This window comes from Dipodomys ordii, unplaced genomic scaffold (assembly GCF_000151885.1).
Source record: "Dipodomys ordii isolate 6190 unplaced genomic scaffold, Dord_2.0 Scaffold14, whole genome shotgun sequence".
NCBI classification, from domain to species: domain Eukaryota; kingdom Metazoa; phylum Chordata; class Mammalia; order Rodentia; family Heteromyidae; genus Dipodomys; species Dipodomys ordii.
In genome coordinates this window covers 10,382,121-10,408,421 of record NW_012267230.1, presented here as the reverse complement: position 1 = coordinate 10,408,421, position 26,301 = coordinate 10,382,121, and the positions used below count along the sequence as shown (strand labels likewise).

Genomic DNA, 26,301 nt, shown 5'->3' with positions numbered 1-26,301 from the left:
CAGGATGCCTGGGCCAATGGTCTGGGAGCTGGGAAGAAAAGGCCAGAAAGTTTAAAGAAAAACTGGCCTGGAGCAGAGGGAGAGGGGGCACAGGGTCGTCTGGGGTGGGGTCCATTTACCAGCACAGGCTGGCCGCTCCAGGAGCCAGCCTGTGAGGCAGCATGCATGGGCAGTGGGTGTCCTGTAAGCTGTGTGAGGCCTGTGAGGGCTAGCGGGACTAGGAAGTGACTGGTGTGATGCGATGGGCATGATGGGAGATGTGCACGGTGACATGGAAAGGCTATGTTGTCATTTAGCGAGCTTCTGCCCAGACCTCTTGCTCTGTGCACTGTTGTAGTCCCTGGAATAAGTCTATTGACTGATGACTCTTCAAGTGTCAAGAAGAGGAAGCAGGGTAGTGGGAAAAGGAAGAAGGAAAGCAACAGGGAGGAGCCAGGAGGAGACACTGGAACTGGTGGGGCACAGTTACTAGCCAGGGGGCTCAGAGCAGGCTGCTCCAGACAGGAATATCCAAAACAAGGCCCAGAGTGCAAAAGGAGCCAGCTCTGCAGAGTGCTGGGCAAAGTGCTCCATGCAGTGGGAGCAGTACAGACGAAGTCCTGGAGTGGGAAAGTCCTCACATATTTGAGGAGCAGAAAGTAAAGCTTGAGCAGGTGTGTGGGGAACCAGATCAGAAAGGGCCTTGAAGTCAAGCAAAGGAAGTGAAATTTGATTTCTAAATGTGGAAGTGACATAATCAGATGGAAATTTTTACTTGTTTTTTTTTTTTTTTTTTTCTGGTACTGAGGCTTGAACTCGGCCTGGATAACTGTCCCGTGGCTTTTTCACTCAAGACTGGCACTCTGTCACTTGAGCCACAGTTCTGGCTTTTTGCTGATTAATTGGAGCTAAGTATCTTGCAGAGCCGGATGGTGGGGGTGGGGTGGGGGGGAGAGGGGAGGGGGCTTTCCTGCCCAGGCTGGCTTCAAACTGTAATCCTCAGATCTCAGCCTCTTGGGTAGCTAGGATGATAGGCGTGAGCCCTCAGCGCCCTGCCAGATGAAAGCTTTTAAAGGACCCTTGCCTGTTGGATGGAGGGCACATGAAAGGGGGCTGGTGCGCGGTTACAAGAGAGGGGAAGCTGGAGACTCATTAGCAGCTGCTGCAGTAATCCCCGCAGTGTAGATGGGATTAGGGTGTTGGCAGCTGAGTTGAGGGAACTGCAAGAATCTGGGGTAGGTTTTGGAGCTGGGGCCATGTTGTGCTGAGGGGCTGGCTGTGGGCTAAGGGAGAAGGACACAGTGCTGAACCTGCAGCGTGGCTGGAGCCCTTTACCAACGGGGGGACCAAGAGAGAGAGACAGAAAAAGAGAGAGACAGAGAGAGAGAAAGGGAATAGGGATGGGGTGGTCTACTGGGCTTGAGTGGGAGGGATGTGGGGGAGGGCCGGGACCTCTGGACAGCTAGTGACCAGTATAGGCTATGGAGCAGGTTTAAAGAACTGGAAAGTCCTTCCTCCCCCAGGACCTCGGTGCTGGGAATGCCACCTAGTGGAGGAGCTGTTTGCTGTCCTGGCATTAGGTAGTGGTGGTGGTGGTGGTTCACTGGCTGGTTTCCTGGTTAGGCAGTAGATCCTTACCCACAAGCAGGCCCCTGAATGAGTCTCTTTCCAATAGGTTTTTTTTTCCTTCTAAGACAATTTTAACATAAAAGTAATGTTAATAGAAACCAAATGTGAGCTCAGGCCTTCCAGTAAATCATAATAGATTAGATGCTGCACCAACATGAGCAGCCCTGGGTGGGAAGGGCTGCTGGCTGGAGGAAGGGCTTGTCGTGGCTGTCCAGCCACATAATGAATTCTGCTTAGTTATCTGCAAGAGGAAAGGCAGCTTGGCTTTGTGGCGAGTCATGGGGCCGGCTTGGGGCGGAGGCGTGTGCTGTGAAATGTTGGGATTCTAGATGGTTCTCCAGTGCACACACCACCCTCACCCCCTGCTCCTCCCTTTCTCACTGTTTGCATGGAAGGAGTCTTGAGCTCTGTGTATTGCTTTGCTTAAAAGTTACTGGAAGGCGGGCGGAAGGATTGGGAAAGGTTGGAAGGTAATAGCAGGAAGGTGGAGAGCGGTGGAGCCTCCTGTGGACTCTTAGCTGAAACATGATCAAGACTGGAAGTCCACTGGCAATTGGCCCCACATCTGGTTAGCTTTCGAAATCACGTCTCTCTGTTTGCCGAAGCTGGCCACACATGCGTGACTATAGCCAGGGAGACTTTGTGTGGGGAAAAGAAACTAAACACTGGTGCCAGCCCGCACTATTCCTCCAGGGTTCCTGTCTGCTTCCCACTGTGTAGCGTTGGTCTGGGTCCTTTCCACCCCTGCCCTGAACGGGGCTACCACAGAGGAAGGCCAGCTACCCACAGCGCCGAGCCTCGCCCTTCCCTTCAGCTCCCTCCCAGCCACCCACCTATGCAGAGGGACAGACAGCTGTTCTGACTGGAGTGCAAGGCTTCTGGCAGGAGGGAGTAGTGAAGCATGTGGCTTGCTGAAGTGATCTGGAGCCAGCGCATCTGTGGACACGGGTTTCTTTGGAGTGTGTCGCCAGGAGCATTGAGTCAGTGGGACAATATGTTTATTATCCACTGTGTTTATTTCAGTCAGAGGGCAGTGACTGGCAGAGAACCTCTGTTGGGTTGCCACCGAGCCTGCCTTGCTGTGACTGTGCAGCACACAGCGTGGGTGTATTATATGCATCCTCCCACCCAAGTCCATTTTGCCCTACGTACATGTCCTTGCCCCATCTACTGTGATGCATGCAGGCTGCGCTCCCTGGCTCAGGACTGCTGGCGCCATTTTGTTCCAGGGAGATAGTTAAAATACCAAACCAAATGCTTTCCTACAATTAGATGCCTTCCTAGGATTAGCAAAAGGTGATGTAATTCTGGCTATAGAAAACAGCCGAATGAGTGGTCTGTCTCCTCACTGCCTGGGGTTGAGCTGCTTTGCACTAACCACCTGCTGACAGTTCTGTTGCATTCTTTCCAGCGCTCTTCTGCACAGTCTCACATTACAGCTCCTACGTTGTGGGTGTTTGTACCCAACTCTGAGACCTGGCTAAGCCTCTCCCTCTTTGGGTAGTGGGCTGAGTTTGGTAGGAATTTAGTTTACTCTTTTCAAAACTAAATTCTGCAGAATGTATGGTTGTTATCTCTGTATCAGGCCACTGCTCAATTGTGTGTCACCGGAGTTGGGGCAGAGGTCATGGGACACGTTAGAGGTGGTGCAGGGAAGGGGCCTGGAGTCAGGCCACATTTGACTCTGGGATTTCCCTGTCCTTCAGATGACCTTCTCGTCTTCTCTGAGCTTCTGTCTCCCAATCTGTAGACTGGAGATCACATTGAACATAGGATTAAACCAAGCATTGTACATAATATGCCCCAGTTCTTCTGTGAAGGACAGATTGTCTGGTTTGTTCTGCTCTGTTTTGCTTTGTGTGGTGCTAGGGACGGAACCCAGGGCCTTGTGCATGCTCTAAGGCTTGTCCTCATAGCAGAGGCCTCCTCTGTTTCCTCCCCAGTGCACCAACTCAATATCCAAAGAGACCTGGGCAATTTGACGTTTGTTATGAGCGGGTACTTCAGTACATGGGGCCTGCTTGGGAAACATTTGATGTGGTCAAGGGTCTCCAAGTGCTTTTAAAGGCTGCCGGACCAGAGGAATGTCTGGAGTTTGTGGGTAGTGGACTACACAGTTTTGAAAATAGAGGCCATTGTGGAGGAGATTTTAGCCAGGTGTGGTGGTGCACACATATAACCCCAGCACTCAGGGAGAGGGGTGCAGGCTGGGGCCTCCCACAACTGCCCTCTCTACCTCTGGCTCTGAGTTTCCCCCGCTGTGGGGTGGGCCCATACAGGGTGACCTCAGGGTCTCCAGACCTGGCACAGAAGGGAAGCGAGTCACCCTGTGGGAAAATTAGGCTTCCATTCCTCGTCTGTGTCTCAGGGGGGTCAGTTTGTCCTCACCACGAGGTCCTGTCAGTCTCCCTTTTTACCAAAGATATAGCAGGCCTTGGCCACAATGAGTAGATAGTCAGCAGTTAGTAGTAGAATGTGGAGACATTGTTTTGTCCATGAGATTTCCTATTAATAGCAATGGAAGATGTATACTTTAGCTACGTCCACGTATTTCAGTGTACAGGACTCAGACATGAGTTCTGTCTAGGTAGTAACCCGGCCTGGGAAAAGTCACAGAAATGGAGCTTGGCGGCTGGGGTTGAAAACCCCATTCTTCAGTGTCTCTCAGAAGCCCAAACCTTCCCATCAAGTCAAGTATCTCTACTTATGTCCTTACCCTTTCTCCACCCCAGGCATGGATCCTGAAAAACTTGAGCGAATCCAGCTGCCAGTACCAAACGCTGCGGAGAAGACCACCTACAACCATCTCCTGGCCGAGAGGCTCATCAGGATCATGAATAATGCTGCCCAGCAAGGTGCCCACCCAGGGGTGCTGTGTGTTCACGGAGGAGTCAGGTTCTTCTGAGACCGGGTACTGCCAGCCCTGGTTCCAGACCTGACCCTTCAGGGGGGCTGGAGAAGACCTCCCACTCACTCTGCCCCTGGCCACCAGCGCCTCTCGTGCCAGGCCTGCATCTCTGGGTCTCCTCATTCTTGCTGCTTTTGTCGGTGCCTGTGTCTTCCTCTCTGGGTGGCCCAAGGCCTTGCTGTAGGATGAGGGAGGGTTAAAAGTTTGGGTGAGGTGCCAGCCCTGGCATTGAGCAGCCTAACTACCTTGTTGATCTGAGCAATACTTATCTGTAGCCAGAGACCACAAGATGCCCTGGCAAGGCATTTCTCAGCTGGGTGATTTTGCCACCCAGGGGCCATTTTTGGTCATCACAGCTAAGTATGCTACCGGCACGTAGTGAGAGAGGCAGAGGATGTTGCTAAATGTGCTGCAGTGCACAGGACTGACCACGACACGGAATGACCTGACCCACGGTGTCAGCGGTGCCGGGGCCGAGCCAATTGCCGGGCAAATCCTGCACAAAGGCAGGAGAGTGACACGGGAAGGCCTGTCCTCACTTCCCTGCCTCAGGGGAGCGAGCCCCAGGCCCATGGGAGGCCGGGGCAGAAGTTGTGATGGAGCTAGGAGCTTCCAGAGGTACAGGGGCAGTGGTGCATACATGCTGGTGAGCAGCACAGGCTTGGAGAGCTGGCCTAGGCCCGTGAACATCACAGAGGAGTTTACAGAGAGCCTCCTGCATGCCAGCTGTGGCATGACTGACCAGGGTCGCAGAAGTTGGGGGACCCAGTGCCATGGTCCCTGAAGTGCCATGTGGAGAAGAGGTCAGGTCTAGTGCCACTCTTGGCCTGTGAAACCCAGAAGAGAGGGGGTGTCATGATGGCACCTGGGGCACTGCACTGGACACTCCATACCTGGAGGCGATGGAGAGGGGGAACCTGAGCCAGAGAAGAGAGGCGGTGACTTGGGATGAAGGGGGTGTCCAACGGGCTCCACTTTGCTTAGGGCAGCAGAGCACATTGGGAAGCACAGCAAGGGAGGTGTGGGAACCAGCCATGTGGAGGCAAGCAGCTGACGCAGGTGGATTATGGCGTGGGTGCCGTGTCTGGAGAGGACTCTCCCAGGGTGCACAGACAGCCCGAGCTGCTAAAGAGAAGAGGTTCAGGCAGCCCAGAGCCAGTCCGGAAACTGCACTGAGGAGTCCGGGGGCTGCTGTGGAATGGGGGCGGGGGGCAACTCCTTGTCAGGAATCTTCAGGGGCTGGGGTGGCAGCAGGAGTGTAGTTAGCAGGGCCTGGACACTCCCTCCCTCCTGGACCTTTCCTCAGAAACCATATGCCAGACCCACAGTCCAGCCCACAGTTGGACTTTGGCCAACTGTTACCAATGCTCTGGGAGAGGTGCCAGGCGTGGGTTTTGGCAGGGCATCTGGCATCCTCACTGCCCAGCTGTGACACCCTAGACAAGTCACTTCACTCCGCAGCGACTTCTCTAGCAGTTCCTCAAGAGGGCACCTGGCACCTACCCTGGCTCGCAGCAGATAGGCATGGCAGATCTGGTAGACAGGAAGGACTCTGTTGCAGTTAGAAACCCAGCTCCGGGCTGGGAAGGTGGCTCAGTGGTACAGTGCTCGCCTTACATGCATGAGGCCCTGGGTTTGATTCCACAGTACCACATAAGCAGAAAAGGCCAGAAGTGGCGCTGTGGCTCAAGTGGTAGAGCGCTAGCCTTGAGCTGAAGAGCTGAGGGACAGTACCCAGGCTCAGAGTTCAGGCCCCACGACCAACAAAAAATTAATTAACTAATCAATTAATTAAAAAAAAGAAAACCAACTCATACTGGCTTTAAACAACACAAGCAAATAAAACTTGCCTTGTAAAGTCTTTGAGGAGCTGGCTTCAGGCACCAGACAATGTTTTCCAGAAACCTTTGGACCCTGTCACCATCTGGGTTGGCAAGATAATCCCCAGCAGTATTAGCCACCCTTTCTCTCCTGGGGCTGCATGCTTGCTCTGTGGGAGACACGGCTTGTACAGTCTGGTTGGAAGAGGGAGCTTGTGACCTTGAGAGCTTGAGGACTGTTCTTGCAGACACTTTGTAGTGTAGGGCGAGGAGGTGGTTGATGGGATGACAATGCTTGCACTGTTCAGGTCCCCACCAGAGCTGCTGGGCTTTGCACAGCATTGACACTTGCCTAGTGCTTTCAGCAGTCTATAGACTGGAGCCTCTCTGGCTCTCCCTAGCTCCTTGCCTCCTCCTACCCCATCACTAGGACTGGGGGATTGGTACACCTGACTGGCCTGGGCCACATGCCTATCATCCCTGGAAGAACAAAGGAGACCACCCTAGAAGCAGGAGAGTGTGTGTTGGCCAGGCATGGCCACCAATGAAGACTGCACTCCAGGCTGCAGCAACCTTAACTGCCCTTCCTTTCCCACCTCCCTGCCCCTGATACAGGCCTTCTGGGAGGTGTTTGGTATACAGATGACAGATCTGGAAAGGGCTGGCACGTGGAGGGTCCCTCTGTGTGTGTCTCTGCTGCAGGCTGGGGACCTTAATCAGTCTGCCTATCGCTGACAGGTTAGCCTTCCAGTAGGTCAGGAAGGGCCTTGGTTTTAAGGGTAGTTGGCACCGGGGGATGCCAGGCTGATCCTGCTGTGCTCTGCAGATGGGAAGATCCGGCTGGCCACACTGGAGCTGAGTTGCCTGCTCCTGAAGCAGCAGGTGCTGACCAGCTGTGGCTGCATCATCAAGGATGTGCACCTGGCCTGCCTCGAGGTGAGGGCCATCCCATCCCTGTCCCTCCTCTCCCCTTCCACTTCCTGTGAGCTGAGGAGGAGGGTCCCCAACCCACCCAGCCCATCTGTCCCTGCTGGAGCCTGAAAAGCCCACTTCATCACAGTGCCCCCTGGGTTTGCCCTACGCACAGGTATATTTATTTACAGGGTTTTTTTTTGTACTGAAATACACAGTTGTTAAGTTCAGTAGCTTTTATTGCCTCCTTTCTCCATTTTCCGTGTTTCTAAAGAAAATTTAAGACATACAGAGAGCTTAAAAGTTATGATTACAGTCACTACTTGCATATGGCAGTTGCTTACACATACACTAATGGAATAACTTTTTATTTTATAAAAGTGGAGTGAGTCCTAACAGCCATATGTGATCATCAGTCCCATTAATTCTACATGAATGGCTTTCCATGTCATCACATGCCTCCTTCACACCCTCTTCTCTTTCAACAGGGTGCAAGAGAAGAGAGTGTCCACCTTGTACGGCATTTCTACAAGGTAATTGGCAGTCCAGGTGTCTTACAGAAACAGGATTGTTGGTGTCTGATCCCACATTGTAAAGGTTTTATGTCTTCTCTTATCTTTATACTTAAGATTATAGGTCAGAGTGACAGTTCCAGTCTATAGGAGTGGTCTCTCAGCTTGCCATTTCTTTTCAGAAAGTGTTTTAAGGACCCAGTCCTAGTTTATTATGAAGTGTATTATTTATGTGTAAGTTACTAACCATATACACAAATGACTAAGTTATACATGATGGACTTATATGTCGATGACCTATATATGCCAGTATATATAAGATTACTTGTGAATTAGCTCTGGCTGTATCAGTTATGACTGTGTATACTATTTCTAGGCATGTGTGCTAAGAAACCTCTTTCAGGCTTCCTGAGATTTTTGTAAAGTACCAGCTTAACTTCAGAACTGAAACATTTGTAGGCTATCTTCAGGTTCCAGGTGATTAGGTTTAAAAGATCTATTTGTCATGGTTTTGTTCAGTTCTATCGAAAGCCCATATTTTAGTATATTCAGGCTACTCTAACCAAATACCAGCCACTGCATGGCTTATGGATGCAGAGATTGATTTCCCACAATGCGGGGGCCTAGGAAGACTGAGATCAAGGCAGGGTGATGTTGGTGAGGTCACTGCCTCACAGCTGGTGCCTTCTGCTGCAACCAGCTCCTTCAGGCCTCCTTGATAAGGACCCAGATCCATTCAGGAGGCTGGACCCATATGACCTTAGCACCTCCCAGAGGACCCATGGCCAACCATGGGGTGAGGACTTCAACACAGGAACATGGGGACAGACCCAGTCATTCAGAGCTTACTCCTCCTTAGGCAAGGCTTGGCCAGAATGGATTATCCATGTGTGCACAGTCCTCATGGTTTTCTGATCTCTGGGCCCCTGCGGCAGATCTCCCTTGTCCTGCTAGTTGCCCCTGGAAGTGACTAATACAGCCTTCAGCGCTAGCACTGCCCTCATTCCCTGCTCCTCATCTGTCCTCTACCTCCTCTTTCTTTGGGGGAATCTTTTACACTAGCTAGCACTGGCAGTGTTTAAGATGACTCTGTAGGATCTGGAAATCCTCCTTGCCAGATGCAGTGGACCCCATTCCACTGCAGTAGACAAAGAGCACTGCTCTGGGCCTCTGCATACCGCACGTGGGGAATCCCAGCTTCCTTTACAGCACTTCAAACCACACTTGGGGTATCGCCCTCCCCCGCCCCCACGGCACCAGGTTGTCCTAGTCATCTTTAAACCTTTTTCCCGATAATTGCTTTGTTTTATTCCCTCAGTCCTGGAAGGGTATAGAGCTGGCAATTCCCAGTAGATAATTCTTGTTACTAATAGGGAGAACTGTATGTAAATTTTCTTTCCTTCTCCCAGTCCAGAGTGTTTCTCTTGCTTTCATCCTGTGAAGTGTTACACCTAAGTACAGCGTGTCAGGAGCTTTTAGATGTTTTCAGGGGTTGTCATTTCTTTTGCTGTCACTTTAGCTGTGCAGATACTCAAGGTTGTCTGTAGTCAGACAGCTGGACAGTATGAAAAAGGTCTGAGTCCTGGCTTTGACTGTGTGTGTATTGAGAGAGAAGGAGAGAGATAGAGAGAGAGAGAGAGAGAGACAGACACTTGTATTTCTGAAAGTTAGGAGACAGAAGATGGTTCCTTTTTGAAGTAAGATTTTTTTAAAATTATCTCAAGTAGTTGTACAAAGGGGTTTCAATTTAACAAACCACCTTATGAGTACAATACATCTTGGCCAGTATCACCCCTCCCATCATTCTCCCCAATCTTTCCCACCCCCAGGGGACAGTACTTGACATCATTGCTCAGCAGAGATTATATTGACAGTAAGTGCTCACATTCCCCTTGACAGAGGAGCAGGCTCTGTCTCCACATTTTTGTGTGTCAGCTCACTTCACTTGCAGCAGAGATGACCCTGCACCCAACTGTGGGCACTCCACAGTTGCAGTAAAGTAGAAGGTCCCTGGGATCTGGCCCCTGGGTTGTGTGTCTCAGACCCATGCAGGTCTGTACACCCTGTTCTGAAGGGGACCTGCTGGGAGGGGTCTCAGCCTGAGGAGCTGTGAGATCCCAAGGCTCTCTTCAGAAGCAAATGGAACAACCCATTTGGTGTTAAGCAGTTGTAATTACTAGCTTCCTTTCAGAGGTGTGAGGCTTCACATTTTTAACATGGTAACTTAACCAGGATTTCCATTTCTCTAGCCATTCTTGACAGATACATGATGCTGAGCACTTGAGATATTAACCTCCTCTCTCTTTTAATCATGTATAAGGTTATTTTTGTTGTTGCTTTCTTACTGTATTGACAGAAAAACTCAATAAGCATTTTAAAAAGGAGAAAAACATTGCATGGCTCAGCTTGCTGTTTGGTCTTTTGTCTGAGTGTGTGTGTGTGTGTGTGTTTTCACGTGTATATTTTACTTCCTGGTGATTTACGAGAATTCACTAACAAGAAGCAGATGGCCTCAAAAACCAAGAGCTCAGGTTTATAATACTGTGTTCACAGAAAAAAAAAATATGAGTAATCTCTTCTCTTCCTCCCTTCCTTTGTAGGGAGAAGAGATTTTTTTGGACATGTTTGAAGACGAATACAGGAGCATGACAGTAAGTGAGGGCCCAGCACACCTGAGTTGGTGTGTTCCTGGGGGCCTGCTGAACCCATAGGGCTCTCTGTCTGACCGGGGGCTTTCTCACCAAGTAGCAAAGATTGGTAGGAAGGGACTTTTGTAGTGAAGCCTCTTGATCCCCAACACTGAGCGAACCTCAGGCTGTGTCTCTCTGCGTTGATGTAAGTTGTGTTGGGAAGGTGTCTCTTCAGAGGAAGCACCTGTGTCTGCAAAATCTAACCTTGACAACGCCAGTCTGTGGGGAGGGCTACTGCCCTTGTCTCTCCTTCAGCTGCTCAGGAAGATGGAAGGCAGAGAGGCCACCTCCTGGCCTCTCTGTCCCCCTGTTAGTGACAGAACCTGCCTCCACAGCAGAGCTGCCCTCCCCATGCCCTGTTGTATCTGTGTGTTATGCTGCCTTCTTTGCTGCTCTGAGGGAATGTTCCAGCACATAGTGTCAGCTAGGTCTCTGCCTCTCCCTGCAGCAGGCAGCATTGTAAGGACTGAACAATCTTCTGGTTTTTTCTACCCGTCTCTTCCTCCCTAGCCCTGCTCCCCAGCAGACATCACTAAATAGATGGCCAGTTATCTTTTCGTGGATGTTACCAAAGTGTGAAGTGACTAGGACATTGATAATAAGCCTAGAAAGCAGGTGCTCAGCGAAGTGGCTCTCTGGCTTTGCAGCCCTTTCAATTGGGTTCTGGATACAGGGTCCTCACCACGTCTTGTCACTGTGCACTGAGCCTCCAGAGGCGCCCAGTAACATGCAGAGGCCCGGGCTGCTGTGACTGCAGCTCATGGTTGACATTCTGCCTCATCATTCTGTTTTGTGTGAGTGCTGGCCCTGGGGCTTGAACTCAGGGCCCAGGCACTGCCCCTGAGCTTTTTCACTCAAGGCTGGTGCTCCACCATCTGAGCCACAGTTCCACTTTGGGCTTTTTTAACTGGCTCATTGGAGATAAGCGTCTGATGGACTTTTCTGCCCAGGCTGGCTTTGAACCACAATCCTTAAATCTCAGTCTCCTGAGTAGCTAGGATTAAAGGTATGTCAGTGGGTACCTGGCAAATTTCAACATTCTTAAAGGGGCTCAAACTTGACTCTTCAGACCACTGACTCGTGTGGGGGTGGGAGAGTGCAGTGGCTGTCTGCTGCTTTGCTGTTTGTCTCCCTATCCCCTGCCCTCTCTGCAGTATAGTTCCAGTGTAAAGTTCTTATGTCACATGTGATGTGCTCACTGCCTAACTATGTGACCCTGGGCAGGGGCCTTCAGTTCTGAGCTCTGATGCTTTATCTGCTTGCTGGGCCTACACCCCCGGCTTGGCCAGGCTGGATGTAAACTGCCCAACAAGATGCCTCATGCAGAGTCTAAAAATGATTCCTTTCCTGTCCTCCCACCCTAGTGAGCTTCCTGAGGTTTATTTGTTTTAATCAAATGTTTGTGGTGTGTCCTGCACAACGTCTGACATTCTCTAGAAATACAAAGGTGGCACACCCAGGGCCCTGTGGCTGCTGCAGTCAGCCTCCCTTACCCCGCGTGGGAGCCACGCTGAAGCCAGGCCTTGGCTTTCACTGCTTCCCTCACATCCTTTAGCACCAGTGTTCAATGGGAAAGGGAACGGACCCTGCAGTCTGTGTGGAAGGAGCTCGCTGGACTGGAGGTCTGCCAGCAAGCAGGGCAGGCGGGGGGGGGGGGCACTACTGCTAGGCCATTGCCAATCAATGCCAGCCACAGCCCAGATGGGAATGCAGCCTCTCTCCCCCTGCTCTGGAATGCAGGGACTTTGGGGTGTGGGGGGAGTGTCAGATCTCTAGAGGAAATTACTTGTCAAAAAGAAGACAGCCTGTCCTGAGTGACTGTGGTTCCAGGCTCAATAAAAGGAAAAACCTGAAACCAGCCATGGGTCTGAGGTTCACGCTTGTAATCCTAGATACTCAGGAGGCCAAGATCTGAGGACCACAGTTTGAAGCCAACCCAGGCAGGAAAGTCCACGAGACTCTTGGTCTACAATTGACCAGCAAAAAGCTAGGAGTGGAACTATGGTTCAAGTGGTAAAAATGCCAGCTTTGAACAGAAAAAATCTAAAGGACAGCCCACAGGCCCAGTACCAGCACACACAAAAACCCTTGCAACCTAGAAAAATAAGAAAGTACTATCATCACAGCGGACAGCCTGGAAGAGGGAGGGGTCTCCATCAAAGCCAACGTGGACAGCACTCGTTGACTCTGTATGGGTTTGGGTAGAAGCCCTGTGGCCTGCCCAATGGCGCCTCCCCCAAGTGAAGCTTCCTGTCACATCTCCTAGATGAAGCCCATGAATGTGGAATATCTCATGATGGACGCCTCCATCCTGCTGCCTCCAACGGGCACCCCACTGACAGGCATTGATTTTGTGAAGCGGCTGCCATGTGGCGACGTGGAAAAGACTCGGCGGGTGAGTGTGCACGCGGGCCTGGCCCAGCCTCTCTTAGGGACTCTTCCTACCCCAGAACCCCTTCTGGGCCAGGAAGGAAAGGGTCAACGTCAAGAGCCCTTCTCCATCATGAGCTTAGTCATGGGTAGAGGACACCACCCAGACACTCCGAAACTATACATGGCTTTCTAAAGCATGTTGCCCTTTGGTAGTGGGGATTGGAGTCCCATGGCACCTGGCACCACTGGGGGCTGTGGGCAGGCACCTCCTCCGTACGGCCTGCAGCCTGAGCGCAGCGAGCTCAGCGGGCAGAAGCCAGGAGGCTGGGCTTCTTCGAACTGGGAGGAAAGCTAGAACACCCAGAGCAGGTGGGGGGCGGGGGTGAGATCTTACCCTGCGATCTCAGGACCCCCAGAGATGGCGTGATGTTAAGGTATCTGGCTGATCTGGGGACAAGGCACACGCAAGTGAAATTGCAAAGAGATGTTTGTGAAGGGTAGGGAGTTCTCAGAAGCAGCCGGAGTGTGCGCGTACCTTATCAGCACTGTGCTCTGAGGCGGGCGCTCTAGGAAGCAGCCTTGGCTGGGCTGTTCATGGTACTTTATCTCCCTTGTAAGATCACAGTTTCTTTCTTAGAAAGCACCACAGCCTTTTCCTGGAAAATCATTCCTGAAGACAAGCTTCTTAGAGGATAATTAGAGGAATTTGTTGCACGTAGCTCAGTTATCAGGTATACCTTCTGCCTTAATCTGAGTGTGCCGTGTGGAAGAGGGTTGACTCAGAATTCTGGAAAGCTGGTGGCATGCTTTGTGCCTCCAGCAGGAGGAGTTGGCCACCTTCCTCTACCTGCTGGTGCTCTTGCCTCAATGGCAGTGGCTCCAGGCTGCAGAGGAAGTGGGACCCACGTGTCTTGAGTCAGTGACATTCCCAGCTGTCTGAGCAAAGCCACAGGCCTCACCACAGAAGCCGCCCTGCTGAGCCGCTGCCGCCGTCCTTCCCTTTGCTTGGCAAGCACCAGTGCCTAACCAATCAGGCACATGGTTTTGTTGGTGGGTGGCTTTGTGTAGTGGGAGGCTGATCTGAAGAGTGGGTGTCCTGTGGGCCACTCCTCAGCGCCAGCAGCTCACCTTTGGCCTTTTGTTGGCCTGAGGGGTGCTCCCCAGGAAGATTCCAGCCAGGGTGCAGGCCCATTTGGGCAATCTGTAGGACTGGAGCCCAGCTGCTGTCCTGGCTGCACTCTGCTACCCTCTGGTTCTTGGTGGAGTATGAGTGCATAGCCTTAGTAAAGAGCCTAACCTTCATGTCAGTCTTTATGTGGGTTTCCTTGTCTAATTCCATGCACACTTGGAGGTGGCCCTGTTGTTACCCCAGCTCCCTATTGGAGGTATCTGCGATTGAGCAATGTGCTCAGTTACTCCGGTTGTCCACAGCTGAGCCAGGAGCTGGTCCACGCAGTGTGGCCTCTGGAGCCCCCCAGCTCTGAAGCGCCCTAGCCCACTGCCTTCTGCCATGAACCCTGCTTGTGCTGGACCGAGACAGGGAAGTAGCCCAGCCCTCTAGGAGCCAGTCTAAAGGGTGTGGCAGGAAGGACTGTAGACCACATTCCTAAAGCATCATGGTACAGGGAGGAGATAGAGAGGACTGGTTCCAGAGGGATGGCTCTTAAGCCAGGGTTGTGGCATTGGGCTGGGCAGAACTGGATAACATGGGCCCAGAGAGATGTCGCACATCCTGGCACCCCCAAATAGCCAGCACTGAGCAGAAACTGATAAGGCCAAGGGGAGGGGCTGGCTGGAGCCAGGTCTTGGAGCCAGGTGAGGACACTAGCTGTCATCTCCCAACATAGTTTTACAGTATCCTGCCCTGCTGGCTGGCGTAATCCATCCTCTCCATTAGAGAGAAATGGAAGCGATCTAGGGTACACGGTCAGGCTGGTGGCAAAGGAGAGGTTGGGTGTCTACTCTGAGCTACCTGTCTCTTCCTCTATAAAGCAGAATGCACTTGCCTTGCCAGAGTTACCATGAAGACTCATTTAAGACATACGCATCGTAAGATCCTTGATGAGATTAGTTCTGTTCTCCTGTCGTCCCTCACATTCCACTTCGATGCAAGTTCCCAGGGCTCTGCTGCCCACCTGCCTTGCTCCTGTGGGATGTGCAGCCTGAATGGGGGAAGCAAGGCCCAACTCCTGGGGCTGTCTGGGCTTCCTCAGGGTTTCTTGTTAGGCCCTCTGAGCAGTTTACAAAAGCAGCACTAGAATCCCAGGATCGCTGGTAACACAAAGATAGTAAATAGGGCAGGCCTCTCAAGCAGACTCATCCACTTCAGAAAAGCTTCTTTTCAGACTTCATGAGTCAATCTCTGAAGGGAAGTGTTGGCCTTTCACCTAGTCTAGCTCTTGTTGGAGACTGTTGTCTAGAATCCTCTGAAGGCAGAACCCAGCATGTGTCCTGACTTGGAGCTCCAGGACGTGGTAGCTCTGCAAGCAATTTAGGGCTCCTCTGGTTTGTCTCCAGATTTTCACTCCTAACACTGTATCTCTTTGGAGTCAAAGGCTTTCTTTCTCTCTCAACTTGTCTGTCTCTCTCTCTCTCCCCATCTTGATGGACAGACAGATAGACTTCTCTAAGTAGACTTATTCCATTTTAGGTCAGTCCTTTTCAGAAACCTCACCCTTAATTTTCCTTAAGGACTTAGAGAAGGTCAAACATCTGGCCCTTCCTAGTAAATCACTGCTGACTACAATGTTCATTCACATACTCCTCCAAGAGCTGCTTGGTCCCCATGTGCCAGACACTGAGCTGTACCTGGGATGCACAAGTCCCTGCCTCTGTTCTCACCTAAGGAGGTCACCAGTAATTACAAGCATCTGAGAAGCACGTGTGATGGCCAGGGCAGCAATGGGCTGATGCGGTAGGGTCCGATGGGCACAGCCTGTGAGAGAAGCAGATAGGACGTACACTGCGGAGCTGCATCCAAGCATAAACCCAGGAAACAAGAAGGAACACAAAAGTCAGAGCCCAAAGATGGCCCATGGCTGGTGTGGGGAGGGCCTTGGAAAGCATCCAGTGACAAAATTCCCTTCTTTGCATTTTATGTCACACCACATGTTCTGTCACTTGATGTATTCGTTGACCCGTATGTGTGTGTGTGTGTGTGTGTATGTGTATATATGTATATATGTGCTTCTATATATATATATATGTATTTATATATGTATATGTGTCTGTATGTATATGTGTATATGTGTATATATACATACACACACACATATGTAGACCAGGGGGGCAAGAAATCCAAAGGCAGACCAAAATACCAGGAGTGCCACTGAGCTAGGCTGGCTGAGAGGAACAGTTCTTGTTGAAATAAAGGTCACCAAAGCCCTAGGGTCTGATGAGAGAACACTAGCAGAACTTGGCACTAGCCTGCCCCACCCACATGGAGTGGCAGTAGACTCAGAAAAGATTGAAAGTTTGTGAGTCAGACCAACTTTGGGTCAAACCCAGTTTAGCCGTGTTAATTTAGCCAAGGTTAAACCCAATTTAACCTTGAATGAATCTCAGGATCCTAAGTTCCTTCCTCTCACTTCTCAGTTGTTGTCCACAATAGAAGAGAGCGCAGTGCTAGGGCCTGGCAGACAGTGAGTGCTCAGACCTGCAGGCTGAAGTGGGTGGTCTGCTGCAGCTCCCATGAACAGCAGATGGGGTCTCTCCTAGTCTCAGCAGGAAGAGCCAGGGCTGAGATTTGGTGAGCATCAAAATCTGAATGGAAGCACTAGCCATCTTCACACAGGAACTGGCAGGTCACAATGAAGTAAGTGTAAGCTTTTCCTTGTCCCCACTGTTCTCTTGTCCCCTTGTGAACCTGAACTGCAGGCCTGTTTGTTTATCACTGAGGGCCTCCTGCTGTGCTTCTCATCTGTGCATTACACCCTAGAGCAGCATTGCAGGTTTTCAAAGCAAGGAAGAACAGGAGCAGCGACATGTAGGCCTGCCCTGAGCCACCTCCATCTCTTTGCAAACTTCTCCCCTCCTGATGGCAGGGAGGGCATCTTTGTCATGCCCCAGTTTTCATCCCGTCCTGTTTTACTTGTTATTACAGGGCAAAAAGTTTTTCATGTTGTAAGTGTCTATTGTTAAGTGTCTTTTTGTAGTGTTGGGATGGAAGCCAGGGCCTCACCCATGCTTAACCTCCGAGCTACCCTCCAGCCATGATGCAGTTTTAGTAAGTCTGTCTTTAGCCCACACTGTCCCCAGATTTTGCGATCTTCTTCTCAGCCTCCTGGATGCTGTGATTAGAGCCCTACATACCATCTTGGCTAGTAAATCTGATTTCTTTTTTTTGTTTGTTTGTTTTTTGTTTTTGGATCCGGTTGTGGGGCCTGAACTCTGGGCCTGGGCGCTGTCCCTCAGCTCTTCAGCTCAAGGCGAGCGCTCTACCACTTGAGCCACAGCGCCACTTCCGGCTTTTTTTTTCTTTTTGCTTATGTGGTGCTGAGGAATCGAACCCAGGGCCTCAGGCATGCAAGGCAAGCGCTCTACCACTGAGCCACCTTCCCAGCCTGTAAATCTGATTTCTTATGACTATCAAGGTTTCTCTGGTGACTTTGGCATCATACACTTGAGCAGCATTTTTCCGTTAGACATTTGGGGTTGGTCCCACTGTTACAGTATTTGCAGCTGAACTGTAGTGAGCTGTTCCATGAATACAGTTGTCTTTCTTTTGGCTTATTTCCTCAGGATAAGGTCTCAGAAGCGGAACTTCTGGTTCAAAGGGTATGAACTTTTTTGTCTGGCTGCATATCGCCACATTGCTTTCCTGGTGGGCTGCCCCATGTTAAATGGCTTCTGCATTCTTCTGTGACTGACTCTTGCAGTCCTTTCCACAGCCTTCGGGGGCTCCTAACCTGAGTGATGGTTGCCTATATTTGAACAGCTTGCATACCTGGCAAGGGAGTGGGAGCCTGAACTGAGTCAAGTGTTTGTTCCCGGGCCAACCCAGAGCTCACTGCGTCTCCCAGGCCACTTGTCTCATGTGGATGCCCTGTGGCACCCTGTCCCCAAGCAACCCGCCTGCGCTCAGCCTCAGCCAAGCTGAGGTCTGACTCCACGCCATCCGAACTTGCCAGGTAGATTCTCAGGAGACTGAGTTAAGCCAGCGTAGAAACTGGAGAAGTCTCTCCTTCCTGTTTGAGCATGATCTGCTGCCTCTCCTCTCAGTCTGGTCTATTTCCCAAGCATCACCCTTCTTAGCATTCTGAAGAATCTGAAAAAGAAATGATTTCCTATACCTTTTTTGAGTGATACTTTGAAGTTTTTCATTTTCATTGAGCAAAGAAATGATAGCTACTCCATAAACTCTGGGTCACAAGTTCTAAATCTTTTGAAGCCCAGGAGAAGTTATTCAGGGAGTGACCTTGGAGGCTGCCTGTGTCCCCAAGCTCCATTTCTGTCTGTGACGGGGAGTCTCGGGCCATTCAGCGCCCAAATGAGACAACGATGTCACTGGCTCTGCATAAGCCTAGGGCAACCAGAGGAAGCCACTGCTGTTTCAGAAGGTGGCAGGTACATGTGTGGCCTCAGTCTTGTGTGGTGTAGCATTCTGTGTGTTCAGCTCACCTGCCAGGCATTTGTAGACCCCCCTTGGAAGCCCGGCTGGCCCCGTGTGGTGCACCTTGTCCTATGGGACCCCCTATCTTCCATTCAGGGGTACAGGCCTCTGATGCCTTCTGCCTTCCCTTGGGAGTGGAACAGGAACCAGCAGTTTATTTTGTATGTTTGATGTTCCTTTTTATATTTTGAATGATCTTATTTTTTTTACTTGTTTGTATTCCTGGAAACAGCTTCCATTTGTCATTTGTAGTGCAGAAGCAGATGTTTTACCAAAAAAGCCCTGTTAGCAGCCAAGTAAGGAACTTTTTTTTTTTATTCAGTGGAAAGTGTAGGCTTTCCAGTGCTATGCTGAAGAAAGCAGTGTATGTTTCTATTTTCTCAACCCCAGCTGTGGACCTACTAGGTGCTTGCCTTCAGATCACTGAGAGGACCACAGCTGACACATAGGAAGCCCCTCCCTCACTGGGTCCTGCCTGTAATGGACCTTGCATTTTCTTTCTCTCTTTTTCAGCCTCTTATTTAAGAGCTCCACTGCAAGATATTCCGTTGCCTCCCGTTGGGCTGGCCCAGGGGTTTGTATTTCCTGGTGTGCTAGGCTGTGTGACCCAGGCCCCTGGGGTTGGAGTCACAGCATCCCTCCCATAGCAGCCATGTGGACCATCACTTTGCCTGCCAGCTCCCATTCTTCTTCCCAGGCTGCAGTAAGGTGCTCACAGTCCCTGGCCCGCAGTAAGACCCTACTATGTGGAAGGTCTCCCAGGTTCATTGTAGCCATACCTGTCTTATGACAGAGATGAAGTCTATACTTTAGAAACTTCCAGGAGTTGGTGGCCCATACCTGTAATCCTAGCTACTAATAAGCAGGCTGAGATCTGAGGATTGGAGTTCAAAGCCAGCCCAAGAAGGAATGTCTGTGAGATGAGACTCTGGTCTCCAACTAACCACCTAAAAGCCAGGAGTAGAGATGTGGCTCAAGTGGTAGCTCTCCAGCCTTGAGAAAAAAGCACAGGGACAGCACCTAGGCTCTGAGTTCAAGCCCAGTACTGGCACAAAATATATAAATAAATAAAAGACCTGCTAGAACTATTATTACTAATACCACCACCGGTCCTCACGGTGTGAGCACTGACTTTCCCTAGTACTTCTGAGTTCTCAGAGAATACTGGGAGGGTGGGTGGAAGTGCTCTGCCAGTTTCCTTCAATAGGATCTTGGTCCCAGGCCTCCCTCCCACTGGTTCAAGGCCAAAGTAGAATCAGACTCACCCGATTGGAGTCATCAGAGACAGCGCTATCCCAGCTCTTGGCCAACAGCAGTGTGTCCTCCTTCTTGTTGGGGAGCAGTTTGCCGGACTTAAGGGCACTCTCCCTTCACATAGCCATTGGAGTCAGAATAAGAATACCCAAAGGTGCACTTGAATTCATCTTTGTACAGCTCACTCAGGCGACCCCGGCTTGTCCCTGGGCCTTCTCTCTGCCCAGCACGGTGCCTGTCTAGTGACTAGATGACCATTCTTTATGGAGACTGTGCTGGCCCCTTCTCCTGCAGCCTTAGCCCAGGGCTGGCTCAGTCTGTGAGTAAGAAGGTACTGTGCCCATTTCACAGATGGGGAGAGTGAAGCTTATAGCAGTTGGGCTTTGCTCAGCGTAGTAGGGTTGCTGGTCCAGGGAAGCCTTGTCTGTGCCTCTGGAGAGAGAGCTGGAGTACCTTTCCTCCCTGCCCTGCTTCTCAGCTCTGTTGGTGGCGAGCCTGCTCTTTGGCTGACTGCTGCTTCTTGCTCGCACGTCTGGGCCTCTACCTCTGCAAACGCCCAGTAGCCACACTGGGTTCTGACAGACTGCTTTTCCTAGGCCAGGAATCCCTGTGCCATTGGGGCTGCCTCTGCCTCCAACAGGCGCACAGGGAAACCACTCCTGTGCCGCGTGCCAGGCCTTGGCTGCACCAGCAGCATACTCCTCATCCTAAGGCCAGGGCCCAAGGGGTGGAGGGATTCACCTGTTGTGGGTAACTTTTTTTGTTGTTGTTGGTCATGGGCCTTGAACTCTGGGCCTGGGCGCTGTCCCTCAGCTCTTCAGCTCAAGGTGAGCACTCTACCACTTGAGCCACAGCACCACTTCCAGCTTCTTCTGCTTATGTGGTACTAAGGAATCGAACCCAGGGCCTCATACATGCAAGACAAGCGCTCTGCCACTGAGCCATCTTCCCAGCCCCATGGGGTAACATTTTTAATGGCCTTCACCAGCTCCAAAGCCCTCACTCACCTGCACTCCTGTCCCAGACCTCCATTCAGTAGCAGGGCCTGGAAACATCCTAGTACTTTGGCCTCCATGGTCTGCAGGCCTCTGTGGACAGGTGGGCTGGGCTCTTGGCCTTGGGCAGCCCATTCCCCTCCCTGGGTCTCGGTTCCCTGTGTGTGGAGTGGCTGAATGCTGGGCAGAGACCGTGGTGACCAGACAACTTGGGGCAAGATGCTGGCAGATGCGGATGTTCAGTGGAGTAAAGCAGCCTGACCCCACACCAGAAGAGGTCCAGGCGCCTCACCGTGCTGCCCCTGCAGTGTGCTCCCTCTGCTCTGTCCTCCATCCAGGCCATCCGGGTATTCTTCATGCTGCGCTCACTGTCACTGCAGCTGCGAGGGGAGCCCGAGACACAGCTGCCCCTGACTCGGGAAGAGGACCTGATCAAGACCGATGATGTGCTGGACCTGAGTGAGTGGACCAGGGCCTGGGATGCTGGGGGGAGGGGGTGGGGATGAGGTATGATGGGCATTTTGTACCGCCACCCCCCTGTGGCCCACCATGTGTCGGTGGTATGTGCGTCCTGTAAAAAATGTGAAGGCTTCCAGGCATCTGAGTTCAGCTTGTACATGCTGGTTCATGGAGAACAGAGGGTTTGCTGAAAGGTCTGAACTGAGCCATGGGAGGCTTGGCTTAGGCCCCTGTCTCCATGTAAGCTGGGCAAGCCATGTGACTGAGGGTTTTCTGCGTGAGCCAATGATGGGTGCTCCTGCTGCTGCTTGCAGGAAGCTGGCAAGGCACCAGCGTTGAGCAAGGACGGAGCTCCTGAGACCCAGGAGCTGGCCTCTAACCTGGAGCCGTGCCATTGAGCACCTGTCTTCAGTGTTCTCTGGCCAAGACTTGTTTTTAGGATTTTGGGATTTGTTTTGTTTTTAGTTTTGCTTTTTTTTTCATTTGAGAGTCATACTGTGTAGTCTGAACTGGCCCTGAACTTGTGATCCTCCTGCTTCAGCCTCCTGAGTGCTGAGACTACAGGAGTGCACTACAGCCTGGCTCAGAGCTGAGATTTAAAGGAGATAATGGGTATAAAGTCTGGTTGTTTCCATTTTCCATGGGGCACGTACTCACTGAAAGATGGCCTGGTTTCTGTTTAGTAAAAGCATTGTGAATAATGGGGGTCTTGGGTTATAGAACACAGAAAGCCGTGAATTGACTGGCCTGTGGAAAAAAGAAAGGGAGATGGCTGTCACCAGAAGGTCCAGAGAGGTTCTGTCTTCAAGCATGCCTAGATCTTGGTACGAAGGCAGAAGCATCAAGAAGCTGCCCCCTCTCCAATCTTGGCTCTGCTTTCCTCTGGTCCAGCTTCATCTTCAGGATGCCTCTCACTAGGTCCTTGAGAAATGGCCACCAGCAGCCCTAGGATTTGCTGTGCTGGCTAAGCAACCCTGTCAGACAAGAGGTTTAAAAAGTGTGGGGTCGCACCCTCACTGGCCTCATCACAGCACCACCCCTGAGCTGGGTAGTGGTCGGAGGAAGATGAGGCTGACCCCCTGAGGTCACCAGCCCACCCTCAAGCAGGGAGATGGGGCCTTCTGCCCTGGTCATTTGAGTGTGAGGAGGCACCCTTACAAGATGCCAGAGAGGCAATGGCTGGGCAGCGGGAACTGCGGATGGCTGTCTACTGCTGAATATGAGGTGTTGTTCCTGTGCAGCACGTTCACCAGCTTCAGTGTGTACTTCTGTGAGTTTTGGCAAGACTGTTGAGCTCTGTAACCCGCAGAGACTGCTGCCCTGCCCTGCGTCCCCTGGAGCAGGGGGACGCAGAGCCTCTCTTTCCTTCCTTGTAATGTGATGATGTTTGCAGCTAGGGGTCAGCTAGGTGGTAGAGCACTTGTCTAGAGTGCATAGGCCAGCCCCCAAACTGAGTAAATAAGTTTGAAAGGAGAGTGGTCTTTCTGGGCTACAAGGTTGTCTTGAGGGTGAGTGAAATACAGGCAGTGTGAGAAGCACGGTGTGTAGTATGTAAGAGGCTCAGCACATCACAGTCAGACCTGCTCGCCGATGCCACCATGCTCACAAAGAGCCTGGCAGTGCCTGGCGCTAGATGGCTCTCAGCAGTGATGACTACACGTGTCACCCGCTGTCAGCCTGCCTGTCTAGTGCTCTCTGGTGTTCCCACACTTCCATCATGGAAGAGTGAGAAGCCATGCCCCCTCTGTCCCCTGACCATCTCTTTTGTCCTATCCTCCTTGACAGATGGCCCCAGCAATTTCTGTAAGGGTGGAATTGACACAGTCCGCTGGCATCATAGCCAGTCTTTCTCCGACCTGAGCTGTGTAGAGGAAGGGATGCAGCAAGGCACCAATCACGTTTATGTCTGTGAATTGAAATTAAATTCTGTGCTGGGAATCTGCACTCCTGCCCCCTCCCCCTAGGAATGGCCCACTGAAAGGAAGGTTAAGAGTATTTCACTTATCAATTCTAATCGGTCCAATTGCTAGTTGAGATCACTTAGCTGAGCCCTTTTGGATAGTTGGCCATTAAGAAAGTAATGGCTGCCTGTCTTTACCCTGCCTGATTGCAAATTATCTTTTGCTAAAGAGGGTGATGCTCAGAAAATGCTGGGGACTGTGAGTTTTAAAGGCGCATGCTACTAGAATAAGGTGCCTGGGTTGCTGGTTGGCTGCTTTTTTGCTTCAGTTGTGGTACTGGTTACTGCTGGGGACATCACCTTATTTGCAGAGCACCAAGTGCTTTCTATGTGCATATAGGTGAGGATTGGATGATTGGAAGGTAGTTTTGTTTCCTTTTGCTAGTTTGAAGAAATTGACTCTGGGAGAGAGACTGAGAGTTGGTTACCCTGTTATCTCCCTTAATAAGGGCTTAAAGATAGGGTTCTGCACATGCAGGAAGCAGCGACCTGAGGTGTGTTTACTGACCTTTTCTCACTGCCGCCTTGATAAGAATGCTCCCCTGAAGCCCAGAGCAAGTGTTTGCTGGGCAGCAGCAGGTCTCTGGGCCTAGGTGGCACCAGGGATGGGTTCTGTCTTAAGAGCACCAAAGACAGGGTCCTGCTCAGGAAAGACTCATGCTAGCCTTTTATTTATTTATTATTTTAGCTGTACTAGGATTTGAACTCGGGGCCTGGGCTCACTTGTCTTCCTTGCTTGGCTGGTGCTCTCCTTGAGCCAGGCCTCCAGCTACACTCCCAATTCTTGTTCCATATTTGAGATCCAGCCCAAGGCCCCCTCTTTATCATTCTGTAGTGATGAATATGAAGGTGACGGAATGCCATGAAAGGCATGCAGTTGTTGCGTTGTGTATGCTGTGCCCCCGCTCCCTGGCACACAGCTCTGAGGCTCCATGGAGGTCCCTGGCTGCTCCTCTCACTGCCTAGAGAGCCGTTTCCAGCAACAGTCGCTCCCCAAGCAAGTTATGTGGTTTGATCGTAAGTCCATGAAAATGAGAGCTCATTGATTTGTCTTACAAAGCTAATGACAGTTTTGTGGTCTTGCCCATCAATTCTGGAAAATTCTTTATGTTAGCTTATTTTGCTGATGCCCAATCATGGTCATGTGCCTGATTCTGATGAAAGTGAGAACATAGTAATATAATAATGATGATGATGATGATGATGATGATGATGATGATGATAACAACAGTAAAGACAATGAAGAACAAGCCCAGGATGCAAACTACTTGAAGCTTTTAGAAACATACACATTTGGTTGGGGAGTATAACTCAACGGTGGAGCATTTGCCTAGCAAGCGTGGGGCCTGGACAAGACATGGAAGGAACTAAAAACATGAGAATGTCATGAAGACCCCTCTGACAAGAGCAGGGCAGGGTACTCTTCTTAGGCAAGAGGAGCCAAGGAGGCACGTCACTTTGACTGTTCCTGGGGTGAGGGAAGGAAAATGGCTCTAAAGAACAGTTTCTGGACATGGGTTGATTTGTATGGGGACTTGTGATTGGTCATTGTTGCTGAGGTCAGTGTTCCTCACTTGTGATTGGCTAATGTACTAAGGTCAGTGTCCACTTCCTGTCTGGGATGATATCACTGTGGTTCTGGGGGAGTATGTCCTGGTTCTTGGGGAGAATTGGCTCAAGGTTTAAGAGTAGAATGTCTGACGCCTGCCTCTTTGGGGTGACTCAGAAAAGGAAAGTGTGCAGGGAGGGTATGAGGGAGGAAGTAAGTGCAGCCGCTGTTAATAGTTGGTGAACAGAGGTGAAGGGCGGTGATTGGAGGCGAAGGGCGCGTGTGTGTGTGTGTGTGTGTGTGTGTGTGTGTGTGTGTGTGTGTCCCCGTTGGACTTTCCTTCTTCCAGCCCCATTCCTCCCCATGCACACTGCAGAGGAGTACCTGCAGCTTGGCTTGTGGCTCCCTAGTTAGTGCCTGCTGCGGCACCTGGTACACAGTAAGCACCCAGAAAAGGTTCATCAAGCTTTAGCAGTCACTTTATTTATAAACACAGAAACTGGCATTTCTCAATGTTGTCTTGAGTGACTTAAGGCAGCTGGATTGTGAGTTGAAGAATGTCCCTCAATGCATACATTAGAATAGTCATGTTTCCAGGTGACATTTCTCCCCCACAAATGAAAGAACCCCAAATGTTACACCCACCCGGGCAGTTTCTAAAAATGTAGATCAGCACCAAGTCATCTTGCCTAGCTAATAGCTAGAATGCCTCTCCCTTTCTTTCTCTCCCTCTCATTCTTTCTCTCTTTTTCCCTTTTTCTTTTTTTCTTTTTCATTTCTCTGCTATGAAAGTGGGGCTCAGAACTGGATGGATCAGAAAAAAAAATCATGCTTGAATTAAACCACCAATTCTCTAAGGAAATGGAAAACATGGAATTAATGACATTTCCCCTCTCTCTATGAATTAGACTTTTTCTCCATGGGCTTGATGAATAATGTTGCTGGCCACTTTTCAGAAATGAAGTAGAAATAAGGAGAAATGAAATTTGTATCTTATAAACTGACTGGAAATGTGATTATAATACAGCTGTCAGTTTTGTTCAAGTGGAAAAACTTTAAGTAAATCCAATTGCAACATTATTTGGTTCTTTTAAAGCAGGGTGATGTAGCTGTTTCCTGAGTATTGATTATTTGATTGGTACCTGTCTGCTGGACCTATTTTTTTTTTCCTCAGTAACTCTCATTGATGTGGTTTAATGTATATTCCTGTAATCTTTCCTGTTTTATAAACTTACAATCATAATTGAGCTACATTAGAGAGACATGTTTTGCTGAGATCACAAGGTCACCTAATGATTGTGCCCTGTTTGGGCACTGAAGTGGCTGTAGGACGGTCCTGAACGAGACACACCATAACTGTTTTCTCTAAGTCCATTCAGTGCACCGGGGAAATGGGAGAGACTGGGGTTTGAGCTTTTCCCTTCTTTGCCTATTAAAATTACTGTTTCTGCTGAAGACGCTACAATTTGAATATTGTTTTTTCAAAGTCCAGTCCTTCCCAACACATTTGAAAATGGGGCCATGTCCCTCCTCCCCCCAGGACAGCTGCCGGTGGCTTCGTTTCAACATCTTGAGAGGCCCACAGTTGATCTCATGAGCTGAGGCAGGCTCTGGACCCTGCCGGGGTGGGGACAGAGTTCCTGCTGGCAG

The 26,301-nt window shown here is 50.7% G+C and overlaps 1 protein-coding gene across 1 annotated transcript in view; it reads left to right on the top strand.

Annotated features, from left to right (window-relative positions):
* The window catches only part of Clec16a (C-type lectin domain family 16, member A), a 133,744-nt gene that overhangs the window by 37,248 nt on the left and 70,195 nt on the right, over positions 1 to 26,301 (top strand). Inside the window, exons 13-18 of the mRNA XM_013011211.1 lie at positions 4,341 to 4,463; positions 7,163 to 7,272; positions 7,737 to 7,781; positions 10,361 to 10,411; positions 12,717 to 12,845; positions 21,022 to 21,142. Coding sequence (XP_012866665.1) covers positions 4,341 to 4,463; positions 7,163 to 7,272; positions 7,737 to 7,781; positions 10,361 to 10,411; positions 12,717 to 12,845; positions 21,022 to 21,142 — 579 coding nt within the window. The remainder of the gene's footprint in view (positions 1 to 4,340; positions 4,464 to 7,162; positions 7,273 to 7,736; positions 7,782 to 10,360; positions 10,412 to 12,716; positions 12,846 to 21,021; positions 21,143 to 26,301) is intronic.